General features: G+C 37.0%; 1 protein-coding gene across 1 annotated transcript in view; it reads left to right on the top strand.

The window, feature by feature from the left end:
* Positions 1 to 14,012, top strand: part of ST8SIA6 (ST8 alpha-N-acetyl-neuraminide alpha-2,8-sialyltransferase 6) — a 164,761-nt gene extending 150,749 nt beyond the window's left edge. Inside the window, exons 6-8 of the mRNA XM_055543926.1 lie at positions 6,683 to 6,795; positions 11,118 to 11,210; positions 13,142 to 14,012. Coding sequence (XP_055399901.1) covers positions 6,683 to 6,795; positions 11,118 to 11,210; positions 13,142 to 13,610 — 675 coding nt within the window. The 3' untranslated portion in view covers positions 13,611 to 14,012. The remainder of the gene's footprint in view (positions 1 to 6,682; positions 6,796 to 11,117; positions 11,211 to 13,141) is intronic.
* The last annotated feature ends 1,059 nt before the right edge of the window (positions 14,013 to 15,071 follow it).

The following is a 15,071-nucleotide window of genomic DNA, read 5'->3' as shown; positions in this document are numbered from 1 at the left end:
ACCCCAAAACCATAGACATCTCATAACTCATTACTGGACACTTCATTGCACTCCAGAGAGAAGAAATCCAGCTCCACCCACCAGAACACCAACACAAGCTTCCCTAACCAAGAAACCTTGACAAACCACCTGTACAAACCCACACACAGCGAGGAAACGCCATAATAAAGAGAACTCCACAAACTGCCAGAATACAGAAAGGACACCCCAAACTCAGCAATTTAAACAAGATGAAGAGACAGAGGAATACCCAGCAGATAAAGGAACAGGATAAATGCCCACCAAACCAAACAAAAGAGGAAGAGATAGGGAATTTACCTGATAAAGAATTCCAAATAATGATAGTGAAATTGATCCAAAATCTTGAAATCAAAATGGAATCACAGATAAATAGCCTGGAAACAAGGATTGAGAAGATGCAAGAAAGGTTTAACAAGGACCTAGAAGAAATAAAAAAGAGTCAATATATAATGAATAATGCAATAAATGAAATCAAAAACACTCTGGAGGCAACAAATAGTAGAATAACAGAGGCAGAAGATAGGATTAGTGAATTAGAAGATAGAATGGTAGATATAAATGAATCAGAGAGGAAAAAAGAAAAACGAATTAAAAGAAATGAGGACAATCTCAGAGACCTCCAGGACAATATTAAATGCTACAACATTTGAATCATAGGGGTCCCAGAAGAAGAAGACAAAAAGAAAGACCATGAGAAAATACTTGAGGAGATAATAGTTGAAAACTTCCCTAAAATGGGGAAGGAAATAATCACTCAAGTCCAAGAAACCCAGAGAGTCCCAAACAGGATAAACCCAAGGCGAAACACCCCAAGACACATATTAATCAAATTAACAAAGATCAAACACAAAGAATAAATATTAAAAGCAACAAGGGAAAAACAACAAATAACACACAAGGGAATTTCCATAAGGATAACAGCTGATCTTTCAATAGAAACTCTTCAAGCCAGGAGGGAATGGCAAGACATACTTAAAGTGATGAAAGAAAATAACCTACAGCCCAGATCATTGTACCCAGCAAGGATCTCATTCAAATATGAAGGAGAAATCAAAAGCTTTACAGACAAGCAAAAGCTGAGAGAATTCAGCACCACCAAACCAGCTCTCCAACAAATACTAAAGGATCTTCTCTAAACAGGAAACACAAAAACGGTGTATAAATTCAAACCCAAAACAATAAAGTAAATGGCAATGGGATCATACTTATCAATAATTACCTTAAACGTAAATGGGTTGAATTCCCCAACCAAAAGACAAAGACTGGCTGAATGGATACTAAAACAAGACCCCTACATATGATGTCTACAAGAGACCCACCTCAAAACAGGGGACACATACAGACTGAAGGTGAAGGGCTGGAAAAAGATTTTCCATGCAAATAGGGACCAAAAAAAAGCAGGAGTAGCAATACTCATATCAGATAAAATAGACTTTAAAACAAAGGCTGTGAAAAGAGACAAAGACAGTCACTACATAATGATCAGAGAATCAATCCAAGAAGAAGATATAACAATTATAAATATATATGCACCCATATATATATGGGAGCACTGCAATATGTAAGACAAATGCTAACAAGTATGAAAGGAGAAATTAACAATAACACAATAATAGTGGGAGACTTTAATACCCCACTCACACCTATGGATAGATCAACTAAACAGAAAATTAACAAGGAAACACAAACTTTAAACGATACAATAGACCAGTTAGACCTAATTGATATCTATAGGACATTTCATCCCAAAACAATGAATTTCACCTTTTTCTCAAGTGCACAGGGAACCTTCTCCAGGATAGATCACATCCTGGGCCATTAATCTAGCCTTGGTAAATTCAGAAAAATAGAAATCATTCCAAGCATCTTTTCTGACCACAATGCAGTAAGATCTCAATTACAGGAGAAAAACTATTAAAAATTCCAACATATGGAGGCTGAACAACACGCTGCTGAATAACCAACAAATCACAGAAGAAATCAAAAAAGAAATCAAAATCTGCATAGAAATGAATGAAAATGAAAACACAACAACCCAAAACCTGTGGGACACTGTAAAAGCAGTCCTAAGGGGAAAGTTCATAGCAATACAGGCATACCTCAAGAAACAAGAAAAAAGTCAAATAAATAACCTAACTCTACACCTAAAGCAACTAGAAAAGGAAGAGATGAATAACCCCAGGGCTAGTAGAAGGAAAGAAATCTTAAAAATTAGGGCAGAAATAAATGCAGAAGAAACAAAAGAGACCATAGCAAAAATCAACAAAACCAAAAGCTGGTTCTTTGAAAGGATAAATAAAATTGACAAACCATTAGCCAGACTCATCAAGAAACAAAGGGAGAAAAATCAAATCAATAAAATTAGAAATGAAAATGGAGAGATCACAACAGACAACACAGAAATACAAAGGATCATAAGAGACTACTATCAACAATGATATGCCAATAAAATGGACAATGTGGAAGAAATGGACAAATTCTTAGAAAAGTACAACTTTCCAAAACTGGACCAGGAAGAAATAGAAAATCTTAACAGACCCATCACAAACACGGAAATTGAAACTGTAATCAAAAATCTTCCAGCAAACAAAAGCCCAGGTCCAGACGGCTTCACAGCTGAATTCTACCAAAAATTTAGAGAAGAGCTAACACCTATCCTACTCAAACTCTTCCAGAAAATTGCAGAGGAAGGTAAACTTCCAAACTCATTCTATGAGGCCACCATCACCCTAATACCAAAACCTGACAAAGATCCCACAAAAAAAGAAAACTACAGGCCAATATCACTGATGAACATAGATGCAAAAATCCTTAACAAAATTTTAGCAATCAGAATCCAACAACACATTAAAAAGATCATACACCATGACCAAGTGGGCTTTATCCCAGGGATGCAAGGATTCTTCAATATCCACAAATCAATCGATGTAATACACCACATTAACAAATTGAAAAATAAAAACCATATGATTATCTCAATAGATGCAGAGAAAGCCTTTGACAAAATTCAACATCCATTTATGATAAAAACTCTCCAGAAAGCAGGAATAGAAGGAACATACCTCAACATAATAAAAGCTATATATGACAAACCCACAGCAAACATTATCCTCAATGGTGAAAAATTGAAAGCATTTCCTCTAAAGTCAGGAACAAGACAAGGGCGCCCACTTTCACCATTACTATTCAACATAGTTTTGGAAGTTTTGGCCACAGCAATCAGAGCAGAAAAAGAAATAAAAGGAATCCAAATTGGAAAAGAAGTAAAACTCTCACTGTTTGCAGATGACATGATCCTCTACATAGAAAACCCTAAAGACTCCACCAGAAAATTACTAGAACTAATCAATGACTATAGTAAAGTTGCAGGACATAAAATCAACACACAGAAATCCCTTGCATTCCTATACACTAATAATGAGAAAACAGAAAGAGAAATTAAGGAAACAATTCCATTCACCATTGCAATGGAAAGAATAAAATACTTAGGAATATATCTACCTAAAGAAACTAAAGACCTATATATAGAAAACTATAAAACACTGGTGAAAGAAATCAAAGAGGACACTAACAGATGGAGAAATATACCATGTTCATGGTTGGAAGAATCAATATAGTGAAAATGAATATACCACCCAAAGCAATTTATAGATTCAATGCAATCCCTATCAAGCTACCAACAGTATTCTTCACAGAGCTAGAACAAATAATTTCACAATTTGTATGGAAATACAAAAAACCTCGAATAGCCAAAGCTATCTTGAGAAAGAAGAATGGAACTGGAGGAATCAACCTACCTGACTTCAGGCTCTACTACAAAGCCACAGTCATCAAGACAGTATGGTACTGGCACAAAGACAGAAATATAGATCAATGGAACAAAATAGAAAGCCCAGAGATAAATGCATGCATGTATGGACACCTTATCTTTGACAAAGGAGGCAAGAATATACAATGGATTAAAGACAATCTCTTTAACAAGTGGTGCTGGGAAATCTGGTCAACCACTTGTAAAAGAATGAAACTAGAGCACTTTCTAACACCATACACAAAAATAAACTCAAAATGGATTAAAGATCTCAACGTAAGGCCAGAAACTATAAAACTCCTAGAGGATAACATAGGCAAAACACTCTCTGACATAGATCATAGCAGGATCCTCTATGACCCACCTCCCAGAATATTGGAAATAAAAGCAAAAATAAACAAATGGGACCTAATTAAACTTAAAAGCTTCTGCACAACAAAGGAAACTATAAGCAAGGTGAAAAGACAGCCTTCAGAATGGGAGAAAATAATAGCAAATGAAGCAACTGACAAACAACTAATCTCAAAAATATACAAGCAACTCCTACAGCTCAACTCCAGAAAAATAAATGACCCAATCAAAAAATGGGCCAAAGAACTAAATAGACATTTCTCCAAAGAAGACATATAGATGGCTAACAAACACATGAAAAGATGCTCAACATCACTCATTATCAGAGAAATGCAAATCAAAACCACTATGAGGTACCATTTCACACCAGTCAGAATGGCTGCGATCCAAAAGTCTACAAGCAATAAGTGCTGGAGAGGGTGTGGAGAAAAGGGAACCCTCTTCCACTGTTGGTGGGGATGCAAACTAGTACAGCCACTCTGGAGAACAGTGTGGAGATTCCTTAAGAAACTGGAAATAGAACTGCCCTATGATCCAGCAATTCCACTGCTGGGCATACACACTGAGGAAACCAGAATTGAAAGAGACACGTGTACCCCAATGTTCATCGCAGCACTGTTTATAATAGCCAGGACATGGAAGCAACCTAGATGTACATCAGCAGATGAAAGGATAAGAAAGCTGTGGTACATATACACAATGGAGTATTACTCAGCCATTAAAAAGAATACATTTGGATCAGTTCTAATGAGGTGGATGAAACTGGAGCCTATGATACAGAGTGAAGTAAGCCATAAAGAAAAACACCAATACAGTATACTAACGCATATATATGGAATTTAGAAAAACGGTAACAATAACCCTGTATACGAGACAGTAAAAGAGACACTGATGTATAGAACAGTCTTTTGGACTCTGTGGGAGAAGGAGAGGGTGGGATGATTTGGGAGAATGGCATTGAAATACGTATAATATCATATATGGAATGAGTTGCCAGTCCAGGTTCGATGCACGATACTGGATGCTTGGGGCTGGTGCACTGGGACGACCCAGAGGGAAGGTATGGGGAGGGAGGAGGGAGGAGGGTTCAGGATGGGGAACACATGTATACCTGTGGCAGATTCATTTCAATATTTGGCAAAACCAATACAATAGTGTAAAGTTTAAAAATAAAATAAAAAGAGAGAATGACACGCACAAAAAAAAAAAAAAAAAGAAGTGAATTTTGAGACAAAAAAAAAAAGAGAAGTGATGTTCCTCTGGGCAAGTGCAGTGAAAGATGAAGGGAGGGGGGATGAAAAGTAATAAACATACTCCCTGCCCCTTAAGTACCTACGTTCACATTCTAGAGACAAAACATGTGAATCGGGACCTTGTATTGTGGAAGTCTGTGCTGACATCCTTGCTTCTGATTAAGGTCACCATGACTTCCAGAAAAATGACCAGCAAAGGCCAACAACACTGTCCAATTGACCAGTTATTTTCAGACTGTGAAGAATTTGGTCATAGTGAAGGGTCTTTGGGGATTGGCTAGTTGGATCCTTGAAGGAAACAAAAATGATTCTGGTCTTGGAAATGAATTGGAAGTAAATCAGCACAGAGTGACTAGGCTTCCTCAAAGCACCGTGGCTGTTCATTTATGGGGACAGCAGGCGTAAATTTCCTGTCATCACTGAGCCTGAAGATCTCACTATTTAAGAAGCACAGCGAACTTATGCTAAATTAACTGTTAATTTTATGGCCAAGAATAGAGAATTTAATGCAACTTTATAATTGCTTTATTTTTGGCTGAAAATGGTCCTGTTTGTCGGAAAGACCCGTGTGAAATTTTGTCATCCTCAATTTATTTACTTAGTTATGGGATGTAAAAAACATTAAAGTACATTTTAAAAGCAAATGTATTATATTTAGTATTTTTACATTAAATTTTATATGATATGCTATGTATTCCTCTCAAGAAAGATGAAACTTAGGTTTACGGGATTTCTTTTTCTTTCTTTTTTTTAAATTTTATTTATTTATTATTTTTGGCTGTGCTGTGTATCTTCATCATTTCACCCTGGCTTTCTCTAGTTACGGCAAGTGGGGGCTACTCTCTAGTTGTGATGCACGGGCTTCCCGTTGTGGGGGCTTGTCTTGTGCAGCACAGGCTCTGGGCACACAGGCTTCAGTAGTTAGAGCTCACAGGCTCCAGAGGGTGCAGGCTTCAGTAGTTGTGGTGCACAGGCTTAGTTGCTCCATGACAAGTGGAATCTTCCCAGATCAGGGATCGAAGCTGTATCCCCTGCATTGGCAGGCAGTTTCTTAACCACTAGACCACCAGGGAAGTCCTACAGGATATCTTATGATTAGTCAGAAGTTGATTAACATGCTAGGGTATTGCTTCTTGTTCTTTTTCTTTCCTTAGTATATGTAAAACCTCAGCTACTTGAATTAAGCTGATGATGTTTATGGTTCTAAAACTAAAGATATTTATGGCAATTTTTCCCTTTCTGTTGATAGTTTCAGCCTTTTGTGGGATATTCTTTTAATCAGTGTGCAGTGGTTGGAAATGGGGGAATTCTAAATCAGTCTCTCTGTGGAGCTGAAATCGATAAAGCTGACTTCGTTTTTAGGTAAGTACTATCAAATTTTTTTTTTTTTAAATCCAAGATCAGTTGAATATTTTAAAGGAATAGTCTAAAGATACTCTGTTTAAATTTTGATCTTTGAAATTTATTGCTTAAGCCTACAGTTTATCTGGTTTGTTTTCTGAAGTGTTAAATGGATCATGAGTTCCTTTGAATGTTGATACCAGAAGGATAAAACTGCTATGCTTACTAAACTTTCCAGAAACCCTGTATGAAATTATGGTGAAAGAGGATCTTCACTGAAGGACTTGTCAGAGACTTCAGAGTATCAAGGATAACTTTTTTTTTCTTAAACAGCATTTCAAGAAAACTTTGTTTTCAGGTAATACTTATGAAAATGCTGGCTTCGATTTTGTATAGCCTAAATAAACATCATTGTTTATTTCGATTTCTAAATAAACATCATTGTTTATTTCTAAATAAACATCTAAATAAACATTGTTTATTTAGATTTCTAAATAAACATCATTGTTTATTTAGATTTCTGGCCTGAAATTTAAGGGGGGAAAATGTGGCTTGTAAAATTCTGATCTTTTAAAATGTTTATATCTCAGTACAAGCTAGCTTGCCAAAAACAGAAGCAAAAGTGGTTTCTATGAGTTTCTGAACTAATAAGACAAACCAGAGAGCATCTCCACTTTCAGAACATGATGGAAAGATGATTCATCCTTGTGAGGATGGATTTCAGTTGAAATGTACCTTTTCATAAAGTTGAAATCTGTTTCTTCCTATTTCATGAGCGCTGATTGCATGCATCTGAGGAAGATCCTTTGATCTTTATTGATTTAATGCTGCCCTTTTTATTAGCACATGAAAAGGAAACACAGTTTTGGATCAGGAGCTCCCCCTCAATTTAATCTCATTTAGAATTTTATGCTGAAAGTAATGACAGAACAACAGACCTGGCAGTCCAACAATTATTGTGTTCCTCATGATGAATGTGGAAATGGTGAATACCTGCATGATTTAGCCATTTTGTTAAAGTACTCAGTATGGAAAAGCCAGGGGGAAAATAAATAATTCTTCTCATAATAGACTTGTTATAGACTGAAAATTCCCAAAACATCTGGGGTGAATATTATGCCTAAATATCCATTTTACTTTATAACACGTATAAGAAATACAAGTTTAGGTTTAACAAGCAGAAAAAACAACAACAACTCAACAGCTACTTAATTTATAACTCTGAAATAAATGTATATATTCTAGATTCTGCATTTGCTGATGCCAGGTATTTTTCTGAATAGAAATACTTTTTTTTTTTTTTTTTTTTTTTTCAGAATATAAATACTAACTTCAATACTTTTGAAGTTAGCCTTCCAAACATAAAGGTCAGATGGGGGCTATACATAGTTGATGTCATTAAAATTTATTTAATGTTTAAGCCTGTATCGATTTTGGCCATACATGTTTTATAGTTTATAAAACCATCTGGAAACTGCTTGTGATTTTTCATTTCAGAAGATTGGGAGCTGTCAATTAAAAGTGTAAGGAACAAGAATAGGTGTAGAGTGGCTTCACTGTACTTTATATATGCAATACACAATATTTCCCCTACGGGTCTCCAGTGATATCATATTGGAAATCATTGTTGAGTCTTCAAAAGGATATGAAGTAGTTATGTTCTGGAAAGTAGATTTGTTACAGGAAGTCCACTAATGAAGATATTTCTGTGGCCTGTTATCTATGATTAATATTTGTTTTTTTCAAAGTGCCATCTTTGTTTTAGGATGTATCTTTTTTATCAGTAAGGGAAGTACATATTTCATTTATTCATATATTTCACAGAGGATGAAATAGATTATTTTAACCTCAGGAGCATTACAGAACACAGTCAAGTTTAAACAGCTTTCCTCAGAGATGCTCCCTTTGTATGTATAGCTTTAAAGAAATGGTCTACTTGAAATTCTGTAAATGATACTTAGGGAGTCGTAACCAACTTTCCCTTTTTTGTGACAAGAATATGCTTACTCAAAATTACAATTCTTAATTTGTTTTCCAATTTAAAAACCAATTAGTACTCAAAAGAGGATGAGAACATCAATATGAAAGCATCATTATAAGAACATTAGAGCTTTATTTATTAACAGCTTAATTTGGTGGAAAAACTATCCATATGGGAATCAGGAAATTTTTAATTTTTTATATACTCTTTGCTTCTGGCAGACATTATAACCATAATGACAATGCCTCAATTTTTAAAAATTTGTAAATTGACAATAATACCTAACAGAAGCCAAATATATTAAGAAAAGGTGGCAAGAATACACAGAAGAACTATACTAAAGAGATCTTAATGATCCAGATAACCCCAATGGTGTGATCACTCACCTAGAACCAGATATCCTGGAGTCCAAAGTCAGGTGGGCCTTAGGAGACACCACTGTGAACAAAGCTAGTGGAGGTGATGGAATTCCTATATCAAATCCTAAAGGATGATGCTGTGAAAGTGCTGTACTCAATGTGGCAGCAAATTTGGAAAACTCAGCAGTGGCCACAGGACTGGGAAAGGTCAGTTTTCATTCCAATCCCAAAGAAAGGCAATGCCGAAGAATATTCAAACAACTGCATAGTTGCACTCATCTCACATGCTAGCAAAGTAATGCTCAAAATTCTCCAAGCAGGGCTTCAACAGTACATGAACTGAGAACTTCCAGATGTTCAAGCTGGGTTTAGAAAAGGCAGAGGAACCAGAGATCAAATTGCCAACCTCCATTGGGTTTTTGAAAAAGCAAGAGAGTTCCACAAAAACATCTACTTATGCTTTATTGACTATGAAAAAGCCTTTAACTGTGTGAATCACAACTGAAAAATTCTTAAAGATATGGGAATACCAGACCACCTTACCTGCCTCCTGAGAAATCTGTATACAGGTCAAGAAGCAACAATTAGACATGGAACAACAAACTGGTTCCAGATTGGGAAAGGAGTACGTAACAGCTGTATATTGTCAACCTGTTTATTACAGAGTACATCGTGCACAATGCCAGGCTGAATGAAGCAAAAGCTGGAATCAAGATTGCAGAGGGAAATGTCAATAACTTCAGATATGCAGATGCCACCACCCTGATGGCAGAAAGTGAAGAGGAATTGAGGAGTCTCTTGATGAAAGTGAAAGAGGAGAGTGAAAAAGCTGGCTTAAAACTCAACATTCAAAAAAACTAAGATCATGGCATCCAGTCCCATCACTTCATGGCAGATAGATGGGTATCAATGGAAACAGTGAGAGATTTTATTTTCTTGGGCTCCAAAATCACTGCAGATGGTGACTGCAGCCAGGAAATTAAAAGATGCTTGCTCCTTGGAAGAAAAGCTATGACCAACCTAGATAGCATATTAAAAAGCAGAGACATTACTTTGCCAACAGAGGTCCATCTAGTCAAAGTTACAGTTTTTCTAGTAGTCATGTATGGATGTGAGATCTGGACCATAAAGAAAGCTGAGTGCCGAAGAATTGATGCTTTTGAACTGTGGTATTGGAGAAGACTTTTGAGAGTCCCTTGGACCGCAAGGAGATCAAACCAGTCAATCCTAAAGGAAATCAGTCCTGAATATTCATTGGAAGGACTGATGCTGAAGCTGAAGCCCCAATACTTTGGCCACCTGATGCGAAGAACTGACTCATTGGAAAAGACTCTGATGCTGGGGAAGATTGAAGGCAGGAGAAGGGGACAGCAGAAGATGAGATGGTTGGATGGCATCACTGACTCGATGGACAAGAGTTTGAGCAAGCTCCAGGAGTTGGTGATGCACAGGGAAGCCTGGCATGCTGTGGTCCATGGGGTCACAGAGTCAGACACGAATGAGTAACTGAACTGAACTGACCATCATAGGAATCTAATTAATATAAATAATTTAAATAAAAGGATTGTGAACTCTTCAAATGCTAGGCAAGGTGTAATTGTCACTTCTAGTTTTGTCACTGAAAGCATTTATCAGATTCTTACGTTTTATCCAATGTTGAAATGCCAACTAAGAGTTTGTTGCTGTTGTTGTCTAGTCGCTAAGTCATGTCTGACTCTTTTGCAACCCCATAGACTATAGCCTGCCAGGCTATAGGATTTTCCAGCAAGAATATTGGAGTAGGTTGCCATTTTCTTCTCCAAGGGGTCTTCCCAACCCAGGAATCGAACCCGTGTCTAAATTCTGTACTTATTAAGTATTTTTGATGGAAATCAGATGAATTCTGAGACTCTATTTACAGCAGTAATTTTTTCCAATAAAATGAGAATGGTCACATGCATATGTGTGGATGTACTTTTTTTTGAAAGTTCTATTTTGAGAATATTTTTTCTTCCAAATTTCAGGTGTAATCTCCCCCCAACCACAGGAAATGTTACCAATGATGTTGGGACTAAAACCAACCTGGTGACTCTAAATCCCAGTATTATAAAGCTAAGGTAAGTCCCTCCAAGTTACATAACTGTTCAAGACCACTTTTTTATTATTAAACCTATTTCTTAGTCTAAGCCCCAATCTTGCTGCTGAGACTGACTGGAATGGCTTTGTAAGGAAAATACATAAGAATATATTAGTCATTTAGGTTGGGCTCATGAGAGGTATGTCCAGTTGTACTTCTAATGTCATAAGTCAAGGGTTGCTAATCAAATTAGAACTTACTTATCTCTTCATGTTTTTCACCAGTACTGAAGTTTTTAAAAAATTATTTCCTTTCAGAATTTTAATGGTACTATTTTGTCTTGATAAAACTTTCTTGAAAAAACTTAGTCTACTTAGAAGCTTCAGAGAGTAAGCCTTAGGAGAACCTGACAAAATTGTCAGGGCACTTTGGGCAGTTTATTACTAAAAAATAATTCCCATGTTTTATTTTCCACAATGTCACTACTATGAAATATTGGCTGTTTAGTAAAAATCCCATTAAAAGTGAAAGTGTTAGTTTCTCAGTCGTGTCTGACTCTTTGCGATGCCATGGACCTCTGTCCATGGGATTCTCCAGGCAAAAATACTGGAGTGGGTAGCCATTCCCTTCTTCAGGGGATGTTTCTGATCCAGGGGTCAAACCCGGGTCTCCTGCATTGCAGGCAGATTCTTTACTGTCTGAGCCACCAGGGAGGCCCCAAAATCCCATACTTAGTTTTATTCAGTTGTTTTCATCCAAAGTGATTAATAATTGTTGTTAGTAGAATATATCCCTCAAATAGTTCTAGTATGACTTAAGAGAATATAACATATTGTACCTGTCTCCCCAGAGTTTATTTTCTGAACACATGCACTTAGGTATACCAGTGTATTTACTGAGGCATTATTTAAATTAAACACATAGAGCTATCACAGTCCACGGAGGAAATTTAAAATGCATATGTGTGTGTGTGTGTGTGTGTGCATATAGATATTTTAAGTTTTCTAAAGCAGAGATCCCCAGCCTCTGGGATCTAATGCCTAATGATCTGAGGTGGAACTGATATAATAATAATAGAAATAAAGTACACAATAAAGATACTGCACTTGAATCATCCCCAAACCACCCCCACCCCCCAGTTCATGGAAAAATTATCTTCTGTGAAACCAGTCCCTGGTGCCAAAAAGGTTGGGGACTGCTGTTTTAAAGGAAATTGTTATTTTATAATAATATGTATACTTGCATATAGCTCAATGAATTTTTTTAAATGTATAGATATTTTAAGAGTGTGCTGTGTTTGAGAAAATGTATCAGTATGATTCATTTGGAAGGTGTTTCAGCATTAAAAAGCAACCTCAGGAAAAAATTACTGAGTTTGAAGATAAAATAATTTTTAAAAATGTATTTCCAGCAAGGATATTGCTCTGTAAGAAGGTAGAAATGAAAGAATAGATGTGCCTATTCTATTGAAAGAGATGAAAGAAAAGAAAGAAATGAAGACCTAACCCTTGATATTTATCATACAAGATGCTTGCTGCTGCTGCTGCTGCTAAGTCGCTTCAGTCATGTCCGACTCTGTGCGACCCCATAGACGGTAGCCTACCAGGCTCCCCTGTCCCTGGGACTCTCCAGGCAAGAACACTGGAGTGGGTTGCCATTTCCTTCTCCAATGCATGAAAGTGAAAAGTGAAGGTGAAGTCGCTCAGTCGTGTCCGACTCTTAGCGACCCCATGGACTGCAGCCCACCAGGCTCCTCTGTCCATGGGATTTTCCAGGCAAGAGTACTGGAGTGGGGTGCCATTGCCTTCTCCAATACAAGATGCTTACTTAACCTGAATTTCTCTGAATCTTCAGTTTGTCTCTTTTATATACAGTGACATAACCGGTTCTGTTTTTTGGTCAGTGGTATGTTACCCAAACTGTTCCTTTGATGATTATTGTTAAAATCACAATGTTTTAAAAATTTGGCAGATATGGGAACTTAAAGGAAAAGAAAGCAATATTTCTGGAGGACGTTGCAGCCTATGGAGATGCTTTCATCCTTCTGCCTGCGTTTTCCTTCAGGGCCAATACCGCGGCCTCTTTTAAAGTGTACTACACACTGAAGGAATCTAAAGCAAGACAAAAGGTTTTATTTTTCCATCCCAAGTACCTGAAAAACCTTGCACTCTTCTGGAGGACTAAAGGTGTGACCGAGTATCGCCTGTCCTCTGGCTTGATGATCACAAGTGTGGCAGTCGAGCTGTGTGAGAACGTGAAGCTGTATGGATTCTGGCCCTTCTCTAGAACTGGAGAGAACATGCCTGTCAGCCATCACTACTACGACAATAAGTTACCTAAACGCGGTTTCCATGAGATGCCCAAAGAGTATAGCCAAATTCTCCAGCTTCATGTGAAAGGCATCCTCAAGTTACAGTTTAGCAAATGTGAAACAGCCTGAACTAAATGCCTTTAAATGGGCATCATGTTCACATAATGCAGTTGGTGAGTAACAATATTCCCAAACGCCGAGAGAGATGGTTGTAGTGTTTCATAGGAAGAGTCCCAAAAGTTGGTTGGCTCCATACTCCACACTATGTGTGCAACCTTAGCAACTCATTTAATTGTTCTAATCATCAGTTTCTCTTCCTGTAAAATGGGCATCATGATATCTAACTCATGTTAGGAAAATGTGATAATCTGTGAAATCTTTTGGCAAGTTATTTGGTGTGAGGTAGGGACTCTAAGAATATTTCTTTGTTGATATTTACCATTTTCACCCTCACCAGACATAATAAAAAGTAGGCTGTCTTGAAGACTCTTTTTGGAGAGAACAGCTGAGTTGCCAAATATCCACTGGAATTCTTTCTCTGGCAGGAACCTCTATTATCCATAAAATCATTCCCGCCTTTCTTCCTAATTTAAAAAGTACATATAAGAAAATTGTTTACTTAAACAAAAAGCCTTTCATTATTCAGGAACGAATGCCTTATGCTTCTAATTACCTTCACTTGTGTCTTGAGCCACACTGATGTAGTGGTTGGATTTAGGCCAATTCTTTTCCTCTTTTACATTTAAAAATCACTCTTTTACATACCTATATTTACTACTTCAAGGGCAGTTACAATTTTTCATACCTGTTGTCTTGTCTGTGGGGAACAGCTGCTTCATGCCGACCTTTTCCCAAGTTTTGTGAGAGAGATATAAAAATGACTTAAGGCCTGCAGGAAGGAAGAGATGTGTGTTTCATAAACACATTGATGTGCATTTTGTAAACACATTGTGCTCAATGTTCACAAAAGCTTTGAGGAGACAGTACTGTGAGGAATGAAACAAGAATGATTCAATCAATTTCAATGAAATCTATTTCAGAGAAGAGGTGGTTTCTGAATTAAACCTAGTAAAGGAGGAAGGCTTCACCAAATGAAGAAGAATCTAGGTAGAGGAAACTTGATAGGAGAGAAAGCAGTCCCCTTGATTCCAGTTGAAGTTATTTGAGGGTAAATCATGGTCTTTGCCCTACAAACTTCCACGTGATGATGGGATATATAGCCCAGGGGGGTGGTGGGTTGGACCTACATCTGTGAAATGGAAATAATACCAAGCTGAATGATTTCATAGGAAAGTCGTAAAAACTAATGCCCAGGGAAACTTAATTCTCAGCAAGGAAAGCTGTACATTTACATGAGAACTAAGACTAATCATTTAAACACCAATATAAAATAAAGCTTAAGGAGACATTGAATACCTTAGGTTATGATGTTATACATGTTGATGTAGTTCATCCCTGCAGCTATTGAATAAGTAAGTTATTTGACTTAAATAAGTAATAATGTGCACACTTTCCTACTCATTTTTGTACCAGTGTGAGAAGAGCAGAAATAGGAGCAGAGCAGAGTGGACAGCGTGACAAATTCATTAT

The sequence above is a fragment of the Bubalus kerabau genome, chromosome 13 (assembly GCF_029407905.1).
Source record: "Bubalus kerabau isolate K-KA32 ecotype Philippines breed swamp buffalo chromosome 13, PCC_UOA_SB_1v2, whole genome shotgun sequence".
NCBI lineage: Eukaryota > Metazoa > Chordata > Mammalia > Artiodactyla > Bovidae > Bubalus > Bubalus kerabau.
Note: the sequence above shows the minus strand (reverse complement) of the source record. Positions and strands in the feature narration are given on the sequence as shown.